Here is a 25,024-nt window from a genome sequence, read left to right as displayed (position 1 = left end):
TGTAATTCACCATAAGCCTACATTTCATGAAATACCTTTATGAAAGTCTTCAACATTTTAAAATTGAGTTTTAAAATCAGTACCACATTAATCCTTGAATTTCTGCTTCTGGTGTTGGCATTACATAGAATTTACTTTTTGTGAGTTAGGTACTCAGAGTCTAAAACAGAAAGATGTTCTTTACACTTCCTATCGAAAATAAAACCCAATGAAAACATCTATTTTGTAATTGTAATTCCTAAGTCAGAAATAATTTTGTTTTCCCCGTGTATATTTGAAAAAATAAGCACTGCACTCGATCAAATAATGATTTATAATTTATTAAAAAAAAGACCCAAGTACAATTTCTGAAGTAGCAGAGCATTAAATAAGTTGCTAAGTCTTGATTAGTGACTTGACCATGTGTTTGACTCTTTTAAAATGATGAGTACTTATCCTTTAAACAAACATGTATGTTATATTTATATACTGGTTTCCAATTTGATTTGCAATGAGCAAATGAGCCCTGAGACCTGGGGAAGCAGTGGTTCTCCAGCTGTTTCATTTGCTTCACATCCACTGGTACCCCTCCAGAGAAGGTGCAAAGCCAATCATTGCAAAGATGCGCGCCCCAAACCCCAGCCCACCAGCACATCAGGGTGGGGTAAGCACAGCAGGACAGCAGAGACCACATCTGTGTCTTTTTGGCACCAGAAAGTCCTTCTATATCTTGGCCTCAGTCTCAGACAACTAGCTTCAAGAAAACATCGTGTGAAGCTTCTTGCCCAATCAACTACCAGCGTTGAGATGATATGAATACTGGTTATACAAAATAAACCAGTTCATATATGGAGAGTGTTGAATGCCTTCATTCAACATTTCCATTTGGAGAAGGTTTTTTGTTTTATCTATTATTATTATGATATTTTTAAAGAGATACTGTCTTGCTCTGTCTCTGAAGTGTCTCTGCAGGCTAGAGTGCAGTGGCTGGATCATAGCTCACTGCCTCCTGGAACTCCTGGGTTCAAGCTGTCCTCCTACCTCAGCCTCCCAAGTAGCTAGGACTACAGATGGGAGCTACCAGACCTGGCTAGTTTTTCTTTTTCTTTTTCCTTTGTTTTCTTTTTGTTTCTTTGCTTTTCTTTCTTTCCCTTACTCACTTTTTTTCTTTCTCTCTCTCTTTCTTTTTTGTAGAGATAGGGTCTAGCTATATTGCCGCACAGGCTGATCTCCAACTCCTGGCCTCAAGCAATCCTCCTGTCTCGACCCTCCAAAGTGCTGGCATTACCACTGTGAGCCACCATACCCAGCTCCATTTTGAAAAGCTGTTTTTAAAAGAGTGTCCTGGGCTCTTTGGTTTCATGCAAACTTCTTTTCCCCAAGGCACCCTCCTCCCTTCTCATCCGTGTCCCTTTCCTGCATGAGCTGGTGTCCCTCACTACCCTCTAAGACCTAGAGGACAGAAAACAGCAGCCTCCAGCCAGCTTTCTGTGGGGAACGAAGCCCAGGAGCAGGAAGCTGCTCCGGGCAACCTGCACGGCACTGTGGCTCATGGATTAACACGAGTAGTTTAAAAGAAAAGGATTTCTCTAAAACGCTGAATTATGAAGGAGTATTGATTGTGGGGGTAGGAATATCTTGAAGACTACAGCTTTTACTGTCTAGACCAACGTTATAATGTAGAGAAGTGCTTAAAGCCAAGTATTCTGAATATAGCAGAATGTCTACTAAATGTACACTTATATCCTCAAATGTGACTTATTTTTTCCTCTTAGAAATAATCTCTACGAAAGTCAATAAGAAATTTGTGGAGTACTACCAAAGCTGAGAAAGTTGAGCTACACTGGGCTCTTAGCCACACTCACACAAAATAGTATTTTAATTGGCTAAGCTAATATTTGATCCAAGTTCATAAAAATTTGAAATCAAATAATTAAATGCAAATACAATCTTCATCCAAAGACGATAAGAATGCCTTTAAGCTAATATTTTTAACAAGAACTGTTCCACAATGCTCTCTTGTAAATTTTATCATACCTGAGGCAGTTTTCCTCATTCGATTAGCTGGAAAGCTGAATTTATCCCGAGGCAAACCAGACATCTAGTACAGGCTAAATTCAACAACTGGAGCTTAAATTTGGCTTAATATATCCCCACTTGGATCTGCCTGTTTAATTCTCTTTCATATGATAACGTTGGTTTATTCATGGTCTTGACTTGCCACCTGAACAAACTGAACCTCATATCTTATTCTAAGAGAATAAGAAAACTTTGCAAAAACCACAAAAGTTTCTGAATGGAAATCAAACACAAACTTATGTCTCAAAAACAAGACGTGACTACACACATTGGAGTGAAGAGCTTTTCTCTGAGGAAAGGCCACTTTTTATGAACATGGATGTTTCTTATTCTTTGGGACCAGATGGTCTTTATAGTAGAGTAAGGACTCTCACTTTCAAGACCAGCCAAGGCAGCTACAATGTTAAGTCTCGTGTTTGGAACACTGTACGCTACCTACCTTATCAAATACGGTATGTATTTGCTCTTCTTATTGTTCAGTCTATTTTACAACACAACTTTATTTGAAGCTTGGAGACAAACCAAGAAATTGCCTTATCCCATGCCCCTTTAAATTCTGTTTCCTGGCTCAAAAGATTCAGTCAGTTCCCAGCCAGAGACCTCATTTTTGTCTTTCCTTCTGCATACATTTTAATGTGGTTTCACAATCATCTGATATGTAGAGGTTGATACAATATGCAATCTGTTTCATGGGCTTGAAACCCCCTTCGTGTAGCCTTCCTTCCTCATTTTATCCCTAAGAATTCTGAAAAACAAACCCCAAATTTCTGCACAGAGGGAAAATAGAAGCCAGCCAATGTGGTCCCTAAGATCACATAGCCCCAAGATAGGTTTTCCTGAAAATAGTCAGATTATCATTTCACAACACCGGACATGTCAAATGTTTTTCCTTCTACTCATTCAATTCAGTTTCTTCGATTTTGAATCAAATTATGTTTTTTCTAGAGAAAAATTATAGGAAGCAAGTTCTATTATATTTGAAATTGATTATGACTTTAATAAGCTGAGGAGCTTTATAATTGCTTGAGAGTCTAATAGCTAGGGTTATTCATACATAGAAACTGCTCAGTATATTTTTAGTGGACTAATGGTGCATATGCTTAAAATTCATGGAGCTTCATACAAATTAGCAAATTCAATAGTGCATGCATTGGGTGTCTTTTATGGGTGTGTTGCTATACTTGTGTTACGTGGAAATAACAACATGAGAGAGAGTCTGTCCCTTCTGAGAGAAAGCAATCCACAAAATCAGCGGCCAGTCAAAAGCTTGACCAGGAAGACAAGGTTGGAAGTACAGTAGAAACTCCATGAATTGACCACCCAGCGGACTGCAACAAACTCAACATATGGAGGTGGTTAGTATAAGGAGCTTCCATTGAGTACATGTGGTACATGTCTGGTCTATGAAAATCAGGGTCCACTTAAGGAGGCAGGGAGGCAGTCAACTATGACTATGGCAGTCAACTATACAACTTCTGCTGTATCGGGAAGATCTTCCAGACAAAAGCAAGGAACAAGACTGTATATAAAATCATGTGAAATATATTCTTTAATTTGACAAATGTGAAATGGGTTCCTACTTTGTCCAGCCACTGTGCTATTCCTGGGGAGGGTAACAATTAACATGGTCGTCATATCCCTGTCCTCTCAATTGACAACAAAATTACCATGTAATACCCACCTAGCTGTGTGATGGGCAGGGGAATGTGCTATGGAATCTCAGTAGGGATGTTCTGTGGGAGTCATGATGTCTGCCCTGACTGAGGTCCTGGGGATTAGCAGAAATTATCCAGATAAGGTTAGGAGAAGAAAGTCCCAGACAGAGGGCTCAGCACGGGCCCAGGCACATTCGTTCCAGGGACTAAAAGAAGTTGGTGGGTGGGGTGAGATAAGATTGGAGAGACGAACAGGCTAGATCCATGTCCTTAGTCTTTGGAGGGTTTGAAGCTGGATAGTGGAGGACAATCAGACTCACATTTAAGGTATCTCACTCTGTCAGCAGTGAGGAAAGGGGACTGGAGGGAGCGACAACATTGGTGGAGCTGAGAAGAGTTGGGAGGTTGTTGAAGTAGTAGAGGCTGGTTATGGTGGCCTGGAGAGTAAATGATAGAGTCAAAACATAGTTACTACAGAAAGCAGAGTGAGCAGGTCTCAGCTGGATAGGAAAAGAAGGGGAGAGAGAGGGGCAGTGAATGAGTCTAGGTGCGTGGTTGGAGCTGCTAAGTGAATATTGGGTAATTGGAGGGATCCATCTTGTTCCAATAATTGGTATGAGAAAAACAGAGGAGGGGCAGGTTTAGAAAACCGGAGAGACTGAGCTAAGTTTTAGACATTATGAGTTTGAGATGCCCCCTAGCCGTCTGGGTAGAGAACCTAATAAAGTCACGCAGCCTTCAGCACGGGGCATAGAGCGGGCTGGGGGGGCGGGGGTGCTGAACATAGTAAACTAAAGTGTTCTACACAGAGAAAAGTCCAAAGAGTCAAGAAAGGCAGGCAAGCTTGGCCCAGTAGTTAAAGCACCCGGCTTTATTGGACTCTGCTTCCCAAGAAAGCATAATACATAATGGAGTTTATGCTTTCTGCTTGGTGTTATGAAAGAATTCTACATGAAAAAAAGTTAGCCACAAATTCAGTGTGGAAGAATAGCAGCATGTCAAAGGCGAAAAAGAAAAAAAAAAAGGAATTTGGTTTAGAGTTAAATCAAGAAATCTATTGACATATTTATTGAGGGTCTTTTCTGTGCTGATCACGGGCAAGGAGCTAGGGCTACAGCCAAGTTTCTGCCTTTATGACTTTCTTTTTCTTTTTCTCTTTTTCTTTCTTTCTTTTCTTTTTTTTGCAGTTCTGGCAGGGCCAGGCTTGAACCCGCCACCCCTAGTATATGGGGCCAGCTCCCTACTCCTTGAGCCACAGACACTGCCCTTGCCTTTATGACTTTCATTGTCACAAGGGTGCCTGGCAGTTTTAAAAAATGTTTAGACAAATGTCTGTGTAAAAATAAGCAATAGTAGGAATGTACAAGTTAGAGATACAAGTTGAGAGGAAATAAAAAATTCTAGATCATGGTCACCTCTAGGACATCAGAAATTCTTTCCTGGGAGGCACACTCTGATAACCCAAAAGAGCTGGTCATGTTCTGGTTTTTCAGAGGAGTGGTGGATTCACAGGTGTTCATTATTTACATTGTGTTAAAAAACTTAAAACATATAGGCCAGGCTCCATGGCTCACACTGTAATCCTAGCACTCTGAGAGGCCAAGGTGGGAGGATTGATGGAGCTCAGCAATTCAAGACCACCAGCCTGAGCAAGAGGAAAACCCCCATGTCTACTAAAAATAAAATTAGCTCAGCATTTCCGGAGGTGCCTGTATTCCTGGCTACTCAGGAGGCTAAGGCAAGAGGATCACTTGAACCCAGGATTTGAGGTTGCTGTAAGCTAGGCTGATGCCATGGCACTCTACCAGGGTGACAAAGTGAGACTCCATCTCTTTAAAAAAAATAACAACTTTCTACATTACCTTTTAAAAAATTAATTTTGGTAAAATATACAGAAAATTTATCACCTTAACCATTTTCCTGTGGGCTTGAAATTTACTTTATGTGGCGATCCTTTTTTAAAATCATTTTTAAATAAACTTTTTCAGAGCTGTTTTAAGTTCATAGCAAAATTGAGCAGAAGGTACAGAGAGTTGCCATATATCCCTCCCCCCTCGTCCCGCCTCCTCACTGTCAACATTCCACAGCAGAATGGTCCATTCATTACAATTGATGAAACTGCCCTGAGACAGCATGGTCACCCAGATTCCATGCTTTATATTAGGGTTCCCTCTTGGTGCTGCACACTCTGACATGTGTCCACCTGTATCATACAGAATAGTTTCACTGCCCTGGAAATACCCTGAGCTCTGTCTATTCATCCTGCCCTCCACTCCAGCACTGACAATCACTGATAGGTACCTCCACAGTTTTATCTTTTCCAGAGTGTAATACAATCAGAATCAATATAATACAGAGGCTTTGCAGACTGGCCTCTTTCTTTTAGTAACACACATTTAAAGATCCTCCATGTTTTTTCACACTCCAATAGCCCCCTTTTGTTACTGTTGAAAAATATTCCATTGTCTGGATGTACCACAGATTAGTTAGCCTTTCACCTACTGCAGGCATCTTAGTTGCTTCCAAATTGAGACAATTATGAATAGATCTTCCATTAACAACTATATGCAGGTTATTGTATGGGCATAAATGTTCATCTTAACCATTTTTAAATGTACAATTTATAGTGTATAGCGTTCATTTACATTGTTTTGCAACCAATCTCCAAAATTCTTTTTATCTTGCAAAACTGAAACTCCTTACCCATTAAACAACAGTCCCCATTTCCATTTCCCTCCAATCCCTCCAACCACCACTTGACTTTGTGATTTTGACAACTCCAGGTACTTCATATAATTGGAATCGCGTTTGTCTTTTTGTGATTGGTTTATTTTATTTAGCATAATGTCTCCAAGTTTCATCCACTGTAGCATACGTCAGAATTTCCCTCCTCTTTAAGGCTGAAATAGTCTATGCCATTGTGTTTGTGTACTAATTTTGTGTCTTTGTTCCTCCATATGATAAACACAGGCTGCTTCTGCCTTTTGGCTGTTGTGAATAATGCCACAGTGATCATGAGTATATAGATCATTTTCAATATATTACATTCAGTATGTTATAAAAGAAAATTTTAATGAAGAATAAGGCATGGTGAGGGGACAGAGTGGTGTGGGAGTAACTGTCCTTTAGAAAGGGTAGTCAGCAAAAGCTTCTTTGAGAGGGTGACAGAAGTGAAGTGAGGGAGTGAATCCTCCACACTAAGGGAAGATCCATCCAGAGCGAGATTCTGTTCTGTCCAGGACACTTCGTGGTGGGAACATGATCAGATTGCTGTTCAGGGTGATCATCTTCTAGCTGTGTACTGGGAGCAAACATAACCTCCAAAATTTTTTTTTTCTTTTTTTTGTAGAGACAGAGTCTCACTTTATTGCTCTCAGTAGAGTGCCGTGGCGTCACACAGCTCACAGCAACCTCCAACTCCTGGGCTTAGGCGATTCTCTTGCCTCAGCCTCCCGAGTAGCTGGGACCACAGGTGCCTGCCACAACACCCGGCTTTTTTTGTTGTTGTTGTTGTTGTTTTGGTTGTTGCAGTTTGACGGGGGCTGGGTTCGAACCTGCCACCCTCGGTGTATGGGGCCGGTGCTCCACTCACTGAGCTGCCCATAACCTCCTAATGTTATTGGTAAAATTATAAGAAAAATAATGCCTTGTGAATATATAATACTTGTATGTTTTTAACAGCTTACTCATATTGAAGGTATAAGTAAGTAGTCCTCAGAAATAAGAATTATTTACCTGCTTTTGCAGATAGAAAAAACAGACTCTGAGGGATTGAGTGACTTGCTTGACAGGGTTGGCCAGGAAGACTAGCCTATACCACCATTCCCTTTGAACATTGGTATTGTACCATGAAATCAAGTGGTTTTCAACCTTCTTTGATCAGTGAGACCCTTCTTTTCTAAATCTTGTATACTAGGTATAAAAAAAGGCCAAAATGGAAAACTCTTACTACGTACTTGGCCCTGATACATATGCAATCCAAGGGGAAAGGCTGGGATGAGGACGGCTCACAAAGATACCCAGTAACACTAGACTGTGCTTAGTCTCAGCTGTGGCTACTGTTTATAATAATGATCTGTGGCATTAAGAAGCTAAAATTCTTCCAAAATCACCAAAGGTCAAGATGTATTACATGTCAATAAATTGGCAAAAGTACATCGTTTTAGTCAAATTCTATGAAAACTGTTCATTCTGTGAAAACTGTCATATTATAAGACACTTTAGAAACTATAAACTGTTGGATTGACCAGCACGTCCCATTCTCCAGCTCCAACAAGTGACAGAAACTCATAGGCTTCAACGTGGGGAAAAAAGCTCTAAGTTATGAGCCCTGCAGGATTCAGTTTGATGATTATAGGGCTTTAAACTGAAACAGGCCTGGGCATAAATGCAGGATCTGCTTCTGAACAGCAACGAAACCCGCTAAGCCTCAGTTTTCTTAATCTAGAAAAATAGGACTAATAATACCTTCCCCATAAAATGATTAAGGGCATTAAATGAGAAAACATATGTAAAAAATACTCGGTCCATTGATTAGTGCTTGGTAAAAATTAGTTCCTCTCTCGTTCTTTCTAACTTTGAGATCTTGGGAAAGCCCTTTAATCTCTGAGTCTTTATTTTATGATACCTATAAGACTTTCTCAGAGTTATAGGTACCAGTTAGCCTTCTCCACAGTCCCACCCCAGGCACATTCCCTTCTACAGGTGTTTTACCCATCACTGGCATGTGGACAAGTCTCAAACCTAGGCCTCTAGCCCAGCCTCTCTGATGAGGCCTGGACCTCCATTTCTGGCCATTGCCTGGACATTTCACCCAGCATCCCTTGTGCTTCTTAAGTTCAACATGGCTGTACCCAGACTCTTCAAATATTTCCCTCCAATCTGCTCTTCCTCCCTTTTCCTTAGGGATGGCCACGACCTTCCTCTCTTAGCAGACACCTGGAAGCCATTCAGAATTCTCTCTCTCGGGAAGCCAGCATTTCCTTCTTTCCTAAAATTGTTCAGTGCTTCTGCATTGCTTTTAGAAGAAAATCCAGACTATCTGACATGCAGCCCTTCACAGTCTTCACAGCCCATTCCCACCTCACCTGCCTGTTCTTCTTTACAAAGGTTGAGCTGCTTAGCAAAATTCCAAGGACCTCTCCGCTCTTTCCTTCTCTGGGCTTTGTAGATAGGATGCTGTCTGCCAGGATATGTGGTTTCATCCATGTGTTACTCAGCTCACTCTGATTCATCTTTCAAAGCTCCTCATGTGTCACTCCCCCAGTGATCCCTTCTTGTCCCTTGTTAGGTACAAATCCTGTGTGGCCCCAGGGCACTCACTGCTTATCTGTACCACATTCAGTGAGTTGCTTGACACAGAGACTATCTTTTGTTTTCAATTTCAATTTCTGTGTCTTCAACACCTGGCCCAGGGTTCTTAGACTGAATGAGTTAATGAATGAATTCACGCATTGTGTATATATGAAGGTATGAAATAATAAATAAAGCATGTTCGAGTTTTGAACATGCTTTGTAAACTACGAAGCACCAATGAGTTGTAAGGTCTTGTTATTTCTTTACACAAATCGTATATATGCTTTATGATCACCTTTGTGTACACAGTTCCTGCCAAGGGTTGCATTTTCTTGTTACTAATTTGCATACAAAGGCACTGAATTGCATGTTTTACTTGTAAAAACGTAGGTATTGCATTGAAATCATGTATATGCGTACACACACACACACATCGATGTTTGTAAGTGACTTAAGGGGATGAATTTAAAATTTTACGTTTTAGGTTTACTGGAAATTGGGGACAGAATCTAATTTTATGAATAAGCACCAAAAATATCCTGCCCTGCCATCTCCAAATCTCTAAACAGCCCTGATTTCTTTTTAAAATGAACTCTGTTCCATTGAAAAGAAAGAACATGTCGCTCTCCGATCTCCAAGATTTCTTACAAAATTATTTGTACAAATTATTCAAATTTAGCCCTTTAGAAATAATTCTAATAATGAATTATTTACAGAATATTTATTTTCTGTCTCCTTTTCTGGCTTATCAAAGGAAAGGGCCTCCTGAGGACAAATCATGTGGCAATTTACAGAGTGTCACCTCTCCAAAGGCCTGAAGGCAAAAAATATTCTCCAGGTGCAAAATGGGACCTCCTTTTCCCACCTTTACATCTTTTAAAAGACTAGATAAGATTTTTTTTTTTCCACTTGTGGGATATTAACCATGATAATTATCCTTTCAGCAAAAGACAACATACTCCATTTGAGCCTCACAGCCCCCTGGCTCAGCTGAGGACCCATCTCTGAGAAAATGTGTTGAACGGAAGGTTTACACTGTGGCAGGGAGGCGGAGGAAAAGATCTTCATCTTCAGAGGAAGCTTGAATGTAGTATATGACTAAAAAAGTCAGCACTGTAATATATTCAAGAAGACCTAAGGGTTTACTTTCCAATAAGGATGGAAAAAAATCTGAGCACCCCACTGTGAGCGTATCGTGATTCTGCTTCATATAAAAAGTTGGTAATTAGTCCCTGAGTGAATAAAGTAGAATAGATAAGAGATTGAGACTAAGAGGAGAGGCACCAAACGCTCTTGCCAGGCATCAAAATTTAAAGGCTATGGAGAAAGGGTTGGGATGACTCTGTCTGTTTACATACAAATTCCAACTCAGAATTTGTAATGACAGGGTTCATTAACGAGTGTTTTTAAATTGTATGAAAATGAAGCTTATATAAACTTCAAAAGAGCACTCAAAGTGCCAAATGCAGGAGACTCTGAGATCCAGCAGAAAATGCCACAGAAGAACCGGAGGGAATCCTCTGTTCAATCCAGCTGGGGGGCTCTTGGGAAAATCCAGATGTGGTGCAAAGCTATTTAATATGGGAAACAAACAGCAAAAATCTCAAAAAATATATATATAAATATATTTCTCAGAACTCCAGAACAATCATATGTCTGGATTTTGTTTTCTCATACAATTCAATGTCAGGGCATTTGTGAATTCCTGGTATTACATATTCCTGCGATAGATGAGTTAAGACTCCCAAGTAAGCCAGCTACTATTCCTTACTTACTGTGGAATAAGCCTTGATTTTATAGTTAAGTGGAATTCACATTCAAACTTTCATGAAAGGGCATGAATTCACATGAAAACTAATTCCATGAGTATTTGGGGAACATAGTTTTCTAAGTTTCTGGACTCTTCCTAAAAAATAAATACAAGTAAACCACACAAAAGAGAGAAAATTATAAATCTTCTGGGATGTGGTATCATCTGTATTCTGGCATTTATCTTCTTCATTGCTTGTAAGTCCTTGTGAACTAGACTATAGTGGAAAAACCAAAGTCTACCAAAGACTCAGGATCCCAGGGACTGATTCTAATCCAAACAAGGACATGGCCACATTCCCTTAAAGCAAAACTGACCAATGAAAATTCTCATTTGCAAAACATGTAAATTAGGACTTGATTATTCAGATCACAAAGGGATTTGCCACAGGATCATTTGAGTAGAAAACACTATTAACATCTAAAGTACAGTATTTTTAGGGAGATATTTATTATATATATCAAGTATGTGGATATAAGCTTCTAATTAGAACAAGAAAGGCAATTAGCTTATAAGATATTTTAATAGATTATTTTATAATTATAGCAATCTTGGGCAAATATACCAACAAAATAAAGCAAAGAGTAATTGGTGTATTCTCTGGGAATGCCTTGATTGGTGTGTATCCCGTACCTCAAGGAACTTTGAGTCTACATAGGGAAATAAATAGGTAAATGTAAGACAGGGTACACAGAGATGGACAGTGGTGTGATGGTCCAGCAACTAAATGATCGGTAAATGAGAGCAATTCAATTAAAATTTCTTCTTCTTTTTTTTTGAGACAGAGTCTCACTTTATCGCCCTTGGTAGAGTGTGGTGGCATCACAGCTCACAGCAACCTCCAACTCCTTGGGCTTAGGCAATTCTCTTGCCTCAGCCTCTAGAGTAGCTGGGACTACAGGTGCCCACCACAATGCCCGGCTATTTTGTTTTTGTTTTTTTTTTTATTGCAGTTTGGCCAGGGCTGGGTTTGAATACACCACCCTCAGTATATGGGGCCAGCACCCAACCCACTGAGCCACAGGCACCACCCAAAATTTCTTCCCTTTTTTTTGAACTTTATAGCCTATGTATTAGGATCATTTCCATGTAGACAGACATAGAAAAAAGTAAACATTCAGCAAATAAGTACCTTTGTGGCAATTAGCAGCATAAGTTTTGTTATATTTAGTGATGAATTCATTAAAATAACTTACTAGGATGATTATTTCAGTCTTGTGGATTCAATTTTGATGAGTCTTTGAGAAAAATCGTATATTTGGCCAAAGTTCCAGGAGATCTATATATTTCATGCTAGAAGGAAAATTGCAGTCTTTCAAATTTTTAGAAGAAACATGCTAGTTTGAACACTTATTCATAGACATCATCTAGTAAATGCTGATCTGAAGATTTTAAATGATCATTCTGTAATAATAGGAAGCAGATAAACTAGAACTCATGACCTGCTTTTTGTTCTATTTTTCATGGTAGTGGGTTTTTTTTTTCTGTGACAGAGGGGCAAGATTTATCACAGAATGTTAAAACTCGTTCTCAAAAAATTCATTTATCAGAAAAAGAAAGTTTCTAAAACAACTTTCTAAAGAGACTCTTCTTCAATTATCGTGCATTTTATACTGTGCAAATTCTTACCTATCCTCCCTCGTCATCTCTAGGACCACTGTTAACTTTTCTAACGTGTGCAAGTATCTTTCACTGTTGCATAAGATAATACTCCATTTCAACTTTTTATAGTTTAACTCTAATGTGTATTTTCCTATTGTGTACTAATTACAACTAGCGAATGTTTTTTTTTTTTAATTTATTTAGCGAATGTTTTTATGATGTTTATGTTTTGTAAAATTTTGAACCAAGCATCACTCTGGATCCATAGTCATATTTGTAAATATTTTAAGTAATTTAAAATCATTTTTTAAATACGATAAGTGGAAAGCACTTTATTGACTATAAAGTGCCACATGTGTAAAACGTCCAGAGGACATCAACTTGGCTGCCAATTTAAATGCCACAAAGATGCACAGCTTTTAATAAAGTACTATTTGTCTGTTTGTACAACTCATCAATAAATAAGCAAATATTTTTGAGTCTCCCACCTTACTTTGAAATAGATGTAGCATCCAGCTCTCACACTACTTTATCTACTTCAGTACCAATTCCTCACTGTTTTTAATTTGGGTCAGAGACTTGGGGATGGAAAAGGGAAGCAGGTTTAATGGAAAGTTATGGCCCAATTGTAAACACTGAAATTGTCCCAAGTACATTTCAACAGCAAATGTATGGCAGCCTTGATGTAAAACCGTTTAGAAATAACAAAATGGACATGCACATATGTTTAACATAGAGTTAAATAGTATACACTCCTGAAATTGTTGGTTATACGTTACTATAGCAGCCATTCACTGAGTGGAGCCATTTTACTCTGTGGTTTTCTTCCGAATTTCTTTCTTATTTATTTTTGTCCAATTAGAAAATAAAGGGGAGGGAGGCTGTATCTGTTTACTTTCTGAGCATGAGTGTATGTAAACACACACACATATCTGTATATTTTTTCCAGAGGCTTCTATATACATATTGTATAAAAGTTGTACAGTTGATGTAAATAAACCCCAAAGAGAAATTCCAGCATACCATTTTTCCCTGGCCCATTGTCTCTCTGTGTATTTGTATGTCAGTCTGCCTTGTCTGATTCTCTGTTTCTCTCTTATTCGGTATTTATAAGGACCCTCTAGGGCAGATGTCTTAAAACAACTGGATGATCACCAGGAGTTAGGGGAGAATGAAACGCCTGCATTGAGTGACCCAGGACCAGAAGGAAAAAAAAGAAACACAAAGTATCTGACTTTAGAAACCACATTCAGGTTAAAGGGCACCGACCATCCTCACTTGTATTCTGCCTAAAGGACAAGGCTTTCATTTGATAAAGATCATTAGTCACCAAGATATATATTTTACAGAGTTCCCAGCAGCGAATATTCTGTTGGCAGTCACTGGAGTGTACCAGATGGTTCATTAGCATAGCCTAGACAAGTCAAAGGCTTTCAGAATCATTTAGAAAATGTCAAACAGAAACAAGAACCCTGTCACTTTTTATTAGAATTAACTACATCATACCCTGGACACAGATTTCACCTTGGGTCAGAAAAATTAATACAGAATTATATGAATTGTGTGATATACTGGGTTAAGATAGCTCGTTCTCCAGGGACTCATTTGCTAGCAATATATTACGATCCCTCTACTTTAGGAATCCGCAAACCTTTCCTTTTGTAAGATACGAAAAGAGTTGACCTTGCTCCAAATCCATTGGTGTCTAATTGATTTGAGGTACATGCAGAATTTCAACAAGACATTCTTCTGAATCTCTTTTGTGATCATTTTCCCAGGAAGCTGGGTGAGTGGGGCTTATTGAATGAATATTCAGCAGCTAGTAAAGTGTGCTTTAATTTATCTCAAAAGGAAAATATATCCATTAATTAAACACACTGCTTTAGTAAACAGGAAGTAAAATGCCACTGAAATAGAGTTGCTTTTTTTTTTCCTTTTAATCCAGATGTCAAAAACCTTGAGAACTTCCAGCTGGTAGAAGGTGTCCAGGAGCAAGTCAACGCAGCACTGTTGGACTACACAATGTGCAACTACCCACAGCAAACAGAGAAATTTGGGCAGCTACTTCTTCGATTACCCGAGATCCGGGCCATCAGCATGCAGGCTGAAGAATACCTCTACTACAAGCACCTGAACGGGGATGTGCCCTACAATAACCTTCTCATTGAAATGTTGCATGCAAAAAGAGCCTAAGTTACAAACCCTAGGAGCTCTGCTTTCAAAACAAAAAGAAACTTGGGTGGGTGGGGGGGGGGGACAACAGGAAGGAAAAAAAGTACTCTGAACTGCTCCAAGCAACACTAATTAAAAAACTTGGTTTAAAGATGTTGAATTTAAAAAGGCATAATGATCAAATACTTAATGGCAAATAAATGATGTATCAGGGTATTTGTATTGCAAACTGTGAATCAAAGGCATCACATCCCCAAAGGATTCCATATAAAAGACACTGCATTGGAGTGGATCGAACTCCTAGATGGACCCCAACTCCATGTCAGAATAAAAATGGACAGAACGATTCTTGTATATTTAAACTGATCTCCGCTATGAAGAAATTTAGAAGCTAATCTGTGTTATTAATTAGGCTTAAACATTGGGGGATTTACGCTTACAGAATTCCTCCATGATAAAGCTGAACTGCAACAATTCTCAAGAACTCATCAGCTGTACCTACAGGAGCCCCTTCCTCCCCCCTTGAAGGCCACAGCACCTTCCGCCCTGTGATCGCAGAATCTGTGCTAAAGACCTGTGTTCAGCCACACCCTGTAGTTGCTCCACCAAATTATGAAAAGCCTAATTTTGAATGTCTGTGTCTTAGACCTGCAAACAGCTAATAAGAACAGTCTATTAGTATGTTAGCTTGCCATTTTAAATATGTTCTGAAGTTTATTTTGTCACGTGTTCTTAATGTTAACAAAAAAAAAAAAAAGGCAGTATCCCTCTTCTCTCTTATATAAGCATTAATCGATATAAAGGGAAATGACTACCAACTTTTAAAGCAAATGCTCCATAGCTAAAGCAAGTTAGACCTTTATTTCTGCTACTCTTGTTGGAATGTGGCTTGTGCATTTTGGATTTCATAAAACTTTCTAGCAGAAAGCTTTGTTAGGATACATCAGTCTCTTTCACCATCCAGGTTTGTAGTTCATTTAAAAATAAAACATTAAAACTATCTTGCTGGGATGTCAAATAATCCAGTTCCAAGGAGCTGAAAACAAAATTGAACCATGTTAAACTGTGCAAAAAGAAAGAACAGGATGAGCTGATCAATTGACTCCTCGTTCATTCTTGCTGTTTGGAACATCCCCTAAACTTGGGATAGAAATGGTGGTTTTTACGTAGGTCCTGAAAAAAATGTTGAAGTAATTCAAATCTTCCCCAAAGGGGAAAGGAAGAGAGTGATACTGACCTTTCTAAGTCATAGACCAAAGTCCGCTGTAGAACAAATGTTGGAGGACAAACACTCGCAAACAAACTCTCCAACCGACTGTATCAGTATTATGAACGTGCAGTGCCACAGGCATGAACGTCTTGCCTTACTTCACAATTCTAGAAGGTAACTGTGCAGATGTGGATCAACATTTGTTTAAAATAAAGTATTAATACTTTAAAGTCAACTAAAATAATAGTGTTTACATTCTTTAGGTCCGGGGGAGGGGAGGGGGGAACTGTGATATTACAAAATAGCAAAAGCAGTCATTTCCTTAATGTTATTTTTCTGATTGGTAATTATTTTTAACAGTCCTTGATGACTGTATGTCGTGAGACACTAAAATCAAAAAATGGAAATCTCATGTAGACTTTAATTTTTTGAGATTATCGGCGGCACAATCACTTGTAGAAACTGTACAAAAATAAAAGTATCTCCTAGTCCCTTAATTTTTTCATAAATATTTCTGGCTTTTAAATAGTTTATTTATATTGTATATCATAGTTTCAACTGTAGACAATTACAATGCTAATTTATTGTTCCTTGGTTTCACCTTTGTAAAAGATTTAGCCAAGACTGAAGAAACCAGATATATGTGTTTACTGTAACATGTATATCTTCAAGTTAGTGGAACATAGTTCAGGGACATTAGAAGCGTCTTAATGAATTCAAATCATTCACTTGATTAAATGTCTGTAAATCTTCACAATTCTTCCTATAGTTTATTTAATATCTATTGTAAAATATGTGACTTGTAGCTTCCTCTGTTTCCAAGTAAATTTGACAAGGTGGAGTCTTACCTGGTTTTCCTTTACAAGCATTGTAAGTTGTATACCAAAGATATTAGTTATTATTTCTGCGTGTACAAGAAAGGATTATTTTATTATTTTTATTAATCACCTCTAATACTCGTCCACATGAAGGGTACACATTAGCAAAGCTGGGCGTTCACTCTTACAGAATCTCAGTCACCTGTGTTAACTTCAGGTCTCAAAGGGAAATGAGAAATCGTTGATCTGAGCTCATCCCCAAAGCATTACCCGTAGAATGGCAGCCTCAGTGACCTCCACAGTTATGAACCGAGTTGGCTGAAAGACGCATAAAGAGGAATGGTGCTGTCCATAGTTAATGAAATGGTGCCATCATAGATGTATGACATGGGTGGAGATGGTGATGAGAGTTGAAGGATAGTTACTTGCAGGTTCTTTAACACTGAAAAAAAAAAAAAACAAAACACCCAAATACATGGATTCAAGTTTTGTTTTGTTTTAGCATTGGGGTCTTGCTCATTGCCCAGGCTAGAGTGCAGTGGCATCATTGCAACCTCAAACCCATGGGCTCAAGTGATCTTCCTGCCTCAACCTCCTAAGTAGCTGGGACAAGCATGTACCACTGTGCCCAACTACACTGACTCTTAAAATCCATGTTTTATTTTAAATTCACAGTACTCCCCCACTGAATATTAAACCTGAAAAATGTAGACTATTTGGATGTTGTTAACCTAGTAGATTACGTCATGAGAAGGGTTAAAAAGACAAGCAACACACTGACTTCTATCCACACTGCTGATGACACCAAGGACAGGCGCTGACAAGCCAGGGTCCACCACAGCCAGCGTCTGGCCCACTCAAAGTTAGCAAGTGAAATTGTTAGCCAGTTTGCCAGCTGACATTTACTGAGCAACTGCCTTGTCCATGACAGGACTTATTAGTAAAAGCAGACTGGAATATAAAGGTTTTGGGCTTCGCTTGGTTTATTATAGTTGGTCTGTGTTTGTAAACACCCAGTCTGTACTATCTGAATATTTGTATTACAGATCTGCAGCTGCCTCGGACTTGAACTCGTGCAATGTTTAGAGTGTGAAGTTGGTTACTTGTTGATGTTTTCTTAACTGTATCAGTGGAACACATATTGTCATGTCAGTTCTTGCCAGGAACTTCTCAACGAAATGGAAATTTTTTTTCAGTATTTCAATAAATATGGATATGCCCAGCCTGACCATTTTTAAAAGTTTTTATGTTGTCCTCATTCTAAAGCATCTAAGGAATTAGTATAAACGACTAGGAGTGGAATCCAAAAAATTCCACAAGAATAGATACTTTCCCCTCTCTAGATCTTTTTCTTTCTTCCCCCCTGGCCTGGTTGAAGGCATCCTCCTACCTCAGCCCCCTAAGTAGCTGGGACTACAAGGTGCACGCCACTGTGCCCGGCCCTGTCTGGATGTTTTCTAGAGTGGTCTGATGTCCTTCTACCAAAACCTGAAGCCCTAAACTCAATGTGTGCATCATCTCTACACAGGAAATGAAACACGTTAGGTCATTTACTGTTCCAACAGATTGACAGAAAAATCTGAACAGTATCTAACTTTCTTGTAGAGCTGATGGTGCCCTGATAACTTCCCTGGGTGCCTTTTTAGTTCACTTGATCCACAGATTAGCTCCACGAGGTATTAACTGCTCTCACCTCAAAACACTTTAAAGACACTGCCCCATTCTGTCTCTAAACCAGGAGGACATGTAGGATTGACTTCAAAAGGCAAAGATTAAATCATAGCTGTGTACAATAATGCAATCATGAGGTACAATGTGCTGGCTTTATATACAGTTTGAAATATTTTCATCAAACTGGTTAACATACAGCTATGATTTAATAAAAAATAATAATAAAAAAAATTTTTTAAATCAGACATCAGGTCACATTTATCCATAACTCAGAAACTTGAAAGCCTTTACACATTTTAGAGTTTAACTCTGAAAAAGTAAGGTGCCTATGTTCTAAAATTAGCCTCTTTTACTACTATTGTGCCTTTGGAGACATGTAAGACAACAAAATAACTACACAACCCATTGTGGAAATTAATAAAAGCTCTATTACAAAATAGTACGAGAGCCCCAAAGCACCTACCAAGGCTTGTGAAACATCATGGTCCAACCTCCCCTTATCACAGGCCGCCCTTCTGGTCCCTAACCTGGGCCACGATAAGCAGGAGACATTCGTCCTTTGCCAAGCAGACACTATTCCTAGGATCCTACAAAACAATACCAAGGAGCCAAACCCAAAACACTGCACTCAGGGGCCAGGACAGTGTTTTTCAACCTTTTTTATCTCATGGCACACTTGAACCTATAGTTAAATTTCCACGGCACACTTTTTAAATGTGATTTAAAAAAAAAAAAGTTGAATGGCACCTGTAGCTTAAGCTGCTAAGGCGCCAGCCACATATAGCAGAGCTGACAGGTTCGAATCCAGCCCGGGCCTGCCAAACAATGACAACTACAACCAAAATATAACTGAGTGTTGTGGTGAGTGCCTGTAGTCCCAGCTACTCAGGAGGCTGAAGCAAGAGAATCGCATAAGCCCAGGAGTTTGAGGTTGCTGTGAGCTGTGATGTCATCGTACTCTACCCAGGGCAACAGCTTGAGGCTCTGTCTCAAAAAAAAAAAAAAAAAAAACTGCTTTGAACTTCTTTCAAAATAATTTAATTAATGATCTTTAAAATTTTCTCAGCACACCAGTCAAAAATCACTGGTCTATGAGATTATGGACAAGCTGTCACCCTGGGTAGAGTGCTGTGGCATCACAGCTCACAGCAACCTCCAACTCCTGGGCTCAGGCAATTCTCCTGCCTCTGCCTCCCAAGTAGCTGGGACTATAGGCACCTGCCACAACACCCGGCTATTTTTTGGTTGCAGCCATCATTGTTGTTTGGCGGGCCCGGGGTGGATTCGAACCTGCCAGCTCAGGTGTATGTGGCTGGCGCCTTAGCCGTTTGAGCCATAGGCGCCGAGCCTAACTACAACTTTTTTAATTAACCTTGCAGACATACCGTGAACTATGAAAATATATGTACTCATTTAATTGAACTATGACTTACATACAGAAAAGTGTACAGTTTGGTGGATTTTTACATATGTACACACCCAGGTAATCATCACTTAGATCAAGCAAGAGAAAGTACATGAAATTTTTAAAAATGTTTTTTATATGTAGTTAGATACATTAAAAAAAAATTGGTGGAGAGAGAGTTTCTTCAAAGCCCAGTCTGGCAGTTGGCAGAAGTTACGGTGATGAGAGCAGAGCCTCCTTTCCACCACTTAGAATAACATGCACGGAATTGCTAAATCCATCAGCATGAGGCCGCCTCTGAAGAAAAACAAGGCTCACGCTGATGTACATTTGATTGTTATATTTGATATTCAAAATAACTTTGAAGAGAGTTGTACCTTTAACTAAGTTTGGCATTCAGTTTGAAGACATCTCTGATGTATATTTTTATGAGAAACATGTGGAAGGTTTGTTCAACATAACACAGGTCAAAATGCTACAATACTTAGTGATTTTGACATTTCCCTGGAATAATAAAGACCAATTTTCCTTAATGCTGAACAGGAAGTGTATAGTTTAGTCACTGAAAATAAATATTCTCGCAATACTTTATTACTGTTTCACGTAGGCATTTGTTTTATGTTAAGTTAGGAATTAATAATGCGGGGACTGATAACAGGCTGTGATTGTGGTTTTATTTGTGGAAAAGCTAAGAACCAATCTATGAAACATTCTATGTTTGTTGCTAGAAAAGAGAGAAAGGAGGGCGGCGCCTGTGGCTCAGTGAGCAGGGCGCCGGCCCCATATACCGAGGGTGGTGGGTTCAAACCCAGCCCCGGCCAAACTGCAACAAAAAAATAGCCGGGCGTTGTGGCGGGTGCCTGTAGTCCCAGCTTGCTCGGGAGGCTGAGGCAGGAGAATCTCCTAAGCCCAGGAGTTGGAGGTTGCTGTGAGCTGTGTGACGCCACGGCACTCTACCGAGGGCAATAAAGTGAAACTCTGTCTCTACAAAAAAAAAAAAAGAAAAGAGAGAAAGGGGTCAAAGGGGGTGAAATTAGACTAATGGCTGAGTATTCCCCAAACTTGAGTTTGAAACTAAACTATCAAGAAAAGAAAAGGCTTGGAGGGTGCCGGGCCCTCCACGCTCCCCTTCTGAGCTGAAGCTGGCAAGGATCAGACCCAAGGCTGCCAAGGGAGGCACTGGGGCTCTCAGGCTGGCTCCTTGGGGCATCAGGTCTGATCTAAGACTGTTCTCAAGATCATGTAAGTCAGAGCCAAGGAGAGACAGGAGCTGTCCCTTCACCTGATTGGTGCCTAACTCTTCAGCTGTGTGGAGCACACCCCCCTCTCCTCTCACCTGTGCCAGGAGCAGTCCCGTGTCCTTGGCAGGCTGGGGAACCTCAGCCCAGAGAGCCATGGCTGGGCTAGGGCCTCCCAGCACTTTAACGACGGGAACTGAAGCCCCTACGGCTTCTCCACCAGCAGAAGCATCTCCTGCCCAGAGTCCCTCACTGGCTTTTTCTCCCATGTGGCCTCAGTATCCAAGCCTCACCAACTTCTCTCTCAAGTTGGTTGCTCTGCTCCTTCCCTGCTACTTTAGATCAGTCCCTTGGCTTGGCTTGTCTGACATGACGCAATAGCCTGTTGGGGGCGGGGATCTCCTGCCATTAATCCAGACGCTCCAAACCTCACCCCATGCAGCGGCCCACGCAGGTTCCCTCCCTCAGAGCTGCTCCTGTCATTCCTTTGTTTACAGTCCTCTGATACCGGCTATGTTGGGGGGAAAGTCCACTCCCTAACGTGGCAGCCAGGCCTTTTCTGACACAGCCTCTGCCTGCCCTCTCAGCCTCTCCACACTCACCCATGCATTGCCCATGTCCACCCACGCACTCTCCACGCCCACCTGTGCACTCTCCATGCCCACCCATGCACCTCACCACACCCACCAGTGCATTGTCCACGTCCACCCGTGCACCTCACCACGCCCACCCATGCACTCTCCACACCCACCTGTGCACTCTCCACGCCCACCCAGGCACCTCACCACTCCCTGAGCACGGCCTGCTCCTTCCCACTTCTGTGTTTCCACACTCGCTGTTCTTTATTGACATGGAAATTGTAAGCCAGACTCGGAGAAACCAAGGCCAGAAGGCTGCTCCTCCTCATCCAGTACATCCCCACTGTCTGGGCCCCAGACCTCTGGCGTGCATTGCACTCGGGTCTCATGTGTTTGCTCCCCAGGGCGGCCCCTCTAAACCGTCCACAAAGGCAGAGACAGTGACTCAATCATTGCTAAGCCACTGGCACAAGGCCTGGCATAGAACAGGCAAGACACATGGTTTCCACAACAGCATTAAAGTTTCCTGACTTGTAGATCATGTTTCTCTGCACTTGTCTCTTTGGCTCTGACCGTGGACATCTTAGTGGGGCCTAGACTTGGATAATCTATTGCTTATACAATATGCTCATGTACCCCAAACTCAGCATCACAAAGGTATTTCACGTTTCCACTGGGAGGTATTCACATGTGTCACTGCCTGTCAGCTCCCACTGTCATTGATCCAAAGACCTAGGCAGCAAAAATGGCATCACTCCACAAGACACCCAGCATCGCAGCACAGCAGCTGAAGAAAGAGCTGCAAAGAGGCTTATAGCTCTGCTCTGTGGCCCCTGAGAATAGAAACCTGTAGGAGTAAGATAGATAGATATCATGGGGGAAAAGATTTTGATGCAACATGGAAAAAACAAAAAAGTCTATCGAAGCTGTCCAAAAATGGAACCAACTATATTAGAGGATGGTGATCTCCTTTCCACATAAGGCTGGACTTGATGACAGTGTTGGGATGTGACTCCCACATCAAGTATCTGGGTCATATTTAATGACCTTCCTGAAATTACAGCCCAAGATTCCAGCTTGGTCAGCCCAAAGGATTGGTCCAAACCTTCAGGAAGGACCTCTTCTCTTACTTCTCCCCTCCAGGGAAAATGTGTTTGTACTTACAGACTCTGCTAGAATAATGAGATACTGAGCAGCAAGATATCACAAACTTCAGAGAACTAAATGTATAAGAGATGAATTTAAAAAGCTCACTTCATATTTATCTATGATGCTACAGAAAAATCACAGCCTGCCAGGCGTGTCAGGCCAATTCATCCTTACAAACAGGCATTATTCCTTCATTCACAACCGTCCCTCCAGCCTCTGCCACGTAGAGGAGGCGGCTCCTGGTGCAGGTGCTTGTTCCCCCACCTCCCCCGGGAGAGTCAAAGTGGTCTGTGGTTAGACGACGTCATCTAGGGAAGGTGCCAGTATGTGCTCTCCTTGCCTTTCCTTGCAGGCCTCTCCACCATCTGACAAAAGAGAGCAAGTTGAAAAAGTGGTGCTGGAGAACCCATGACATCTGTAAAAACATCTTAAATGAAGGAAAGACCATTTATTCATTTATCCAGTATTTCTCACTTGAAAAATATTATCCCAGGCAATTGAGGAAATGCACCCAAGGAACACATGCTAGAGAGAACTCATGAAAATGATAGCATTTCTTTTCTTTTCTTTTCTTTTTTTTTTCTTTTTTTGCAGTTTTTGGCCGGAGCTGGGTTAGAACCCACCACCTCTGGCATATGGGGCCGGCGCCCTACTCCTTTGAGCCACAGGCACCGCCCCAATAGTATTTATTTTTAAGCATTTATGTGCTATGACAAACAGTTACCTCCCCAAATTTTATCCTCCTTTTTTTCCTGGACACATTGCCACCAAGTTACAGACTATATTTCCCCAACCTTCTTTGGCCCTAGGCACGACCATGTGCGTAACAGGGGGCTATGGCAATTGGTATGAGCAAAAATGACATGCACGACTTCTCCATCTTCTCCATCTGTGCAGACAAGCCACTTTCTCTAGTCTTTGTCTCTCATGCCTTTCCCTAGCTGGACCCCAGGTGTGGACAGCAATCCTGAAGACTAGGGATTAAGGAACAACAAGATAGAAGTCACCTGGGGCCCTGAGTGACCTGGTGGAGTAATGTCCATGGACCACCCTCTCAACCTGTGAGGGGTAATAAATGCTCTCTTATGTAAGACACCATACTTTGGAGCCTCTTCATTTTACAAGCTTACCATTTACTCTCATAGACAAACATGATTTCAATTAATCCTCACAACAACCCCATCTTACAACTAAAGAGACTGAAGTTTACAGAGGTTGAATAACTTGCCCAAAGTTCCACAGCTAGTAAACGATAGAGCGAGGATTGAAACAGAGATCTGGCTGATTCCAAAACTCCTGGTCTGAAACACTTAGCTATAGTGACTTCCCAAAAACCCACACCAAGGCATCCTATTGGGTCAATAGTCACCTTGTCAACTGAGCATTTTCTTTAGGATTGAAAAGACCAAATAACCAGGCCGGGTACAATGGCTCATGCCTGTAATCCCAGCACTCTATGAGGCCAAGGTGGGCAGATCACTTGAGCTCAGGACTGCAAGACCAACCTGAGCAAGACTCCATCTCTAAAAATAGCCAGGCATTGTGGCAGGCACCTGTAGTCCCAGCTCCTTGGGAGGTTGAGGCAGGAGAATCACTGGAGCCCAAGAGTTTGAGGTTGCTGTGAATTATGACGCCACAGCATCTGCCTCAAAACACACACACACACACAAAAGGCCCCAGCAAACTAAGTTATAACCATGGATATTTAAAACGTGTTGGCTGCTCTGTGCCTTTGGAACATCCACAACACAGACATTCTTACATAAATGAGAATCTGGGATGGCAACCTTTTCTATATACTATATCAGTAGGAAAGCCACAACCACCAAGGCTTCCCCAAATATTAGTCCTGACCATGTTTTAAGAGCTACGCCAATTTTCTCATCCCTCAGCTAGATAAGTAGTTTCCCTGTTTATTTTATCATCAAATCTTTTGAGCAATGTCCTATATGCAATAAGTTTATGAGGAAAATAGATTTTGTGCTTATCATTTCTGCTCACGTGCCACTGCTGCTGGCGCGGTCAGTAAAGTACTGGCTATTTTTAAAACTTTTTGTCTCCAAGATTTTCCCCAGAAATAAATTAAGACTGCCAAAAGGTCTCTGCCATAGAGGTGGAACAAGCTTCTATAAATAAGTGTGGAAACACGTGTTGCATTCCCCCCGAGTGTTGCTCTAACAGGTTTTATTTCCCCTCTGCTCCTGCCTTGTGGCCTTGTGTTATCTGAGTGTCAAATGTTCCTCTGACTATTGTGTGGCCTGGATTTCAGCCAAGCTCCCTGGGCAATGCCAGCTCAGTGCTCACTCATCCTCTCTAGCTCCTGTAAAGGAGTCGTAAAGAGCACAGCCACCTGGGGGAGAGAA

The 25,024-nt window shown here is 40.8% G+C and overlaps 1 protein-coding gene across 11 annotated transcripts in view; it reads left to right on the top strand.

The window, feature by feature from the left end:
- The window catches only part of NR5A2 (nuclear receptor subfamily 5 group A member 2), a 199,148-nt gene that overhangs the window by 128,497 nt on the left and 45,627 nt on the right, over nucleotides 1-25,024 (top strand). For 10 of the 11 annotated variants that reach the window (XM_053604373.1, XM_053604382.1, XM_053604372.1 and 7 more), the window contains one exon: nucleotides 14,366-17,860. The exons of the other annotated variant lie outside the window; for it this stretch is intronic. In XM_053604373.1, coding sequence (XP_053460348.1) covers nucleotides 14,366-14,613 — 248 coding nt within the window. In that variant the 3' untranslated portion in view covers nucleotides 14,614-17,860. Of the gene's footprint in view, nucleotides 1-14,365; nucleotides 17,861-25,024 lie in introns of those variants that run through there. 11 annotated transcript variants of the gene reach the window in all.

This window comes from Nycticebus coucang, chromosome 10 (genome assembly GCF_027406575.1).
Source record: "Nycticebus coucang isolate mNycCou1 chromosome 10, mNycCou1.pri, whole genome shotgun sequence".
Taxonomy (NCBI): Eukaryota; Metazoa; Chordata; class Mammalia; order Primates; family Lorisidae; genus Nycticebus; species Nycticebus coucang.
The sequence above is the reverse complement of the archived record's forward strand: the minus strand, read 5'-3'. Positions and strand labels throughout refer to the sequence as shown.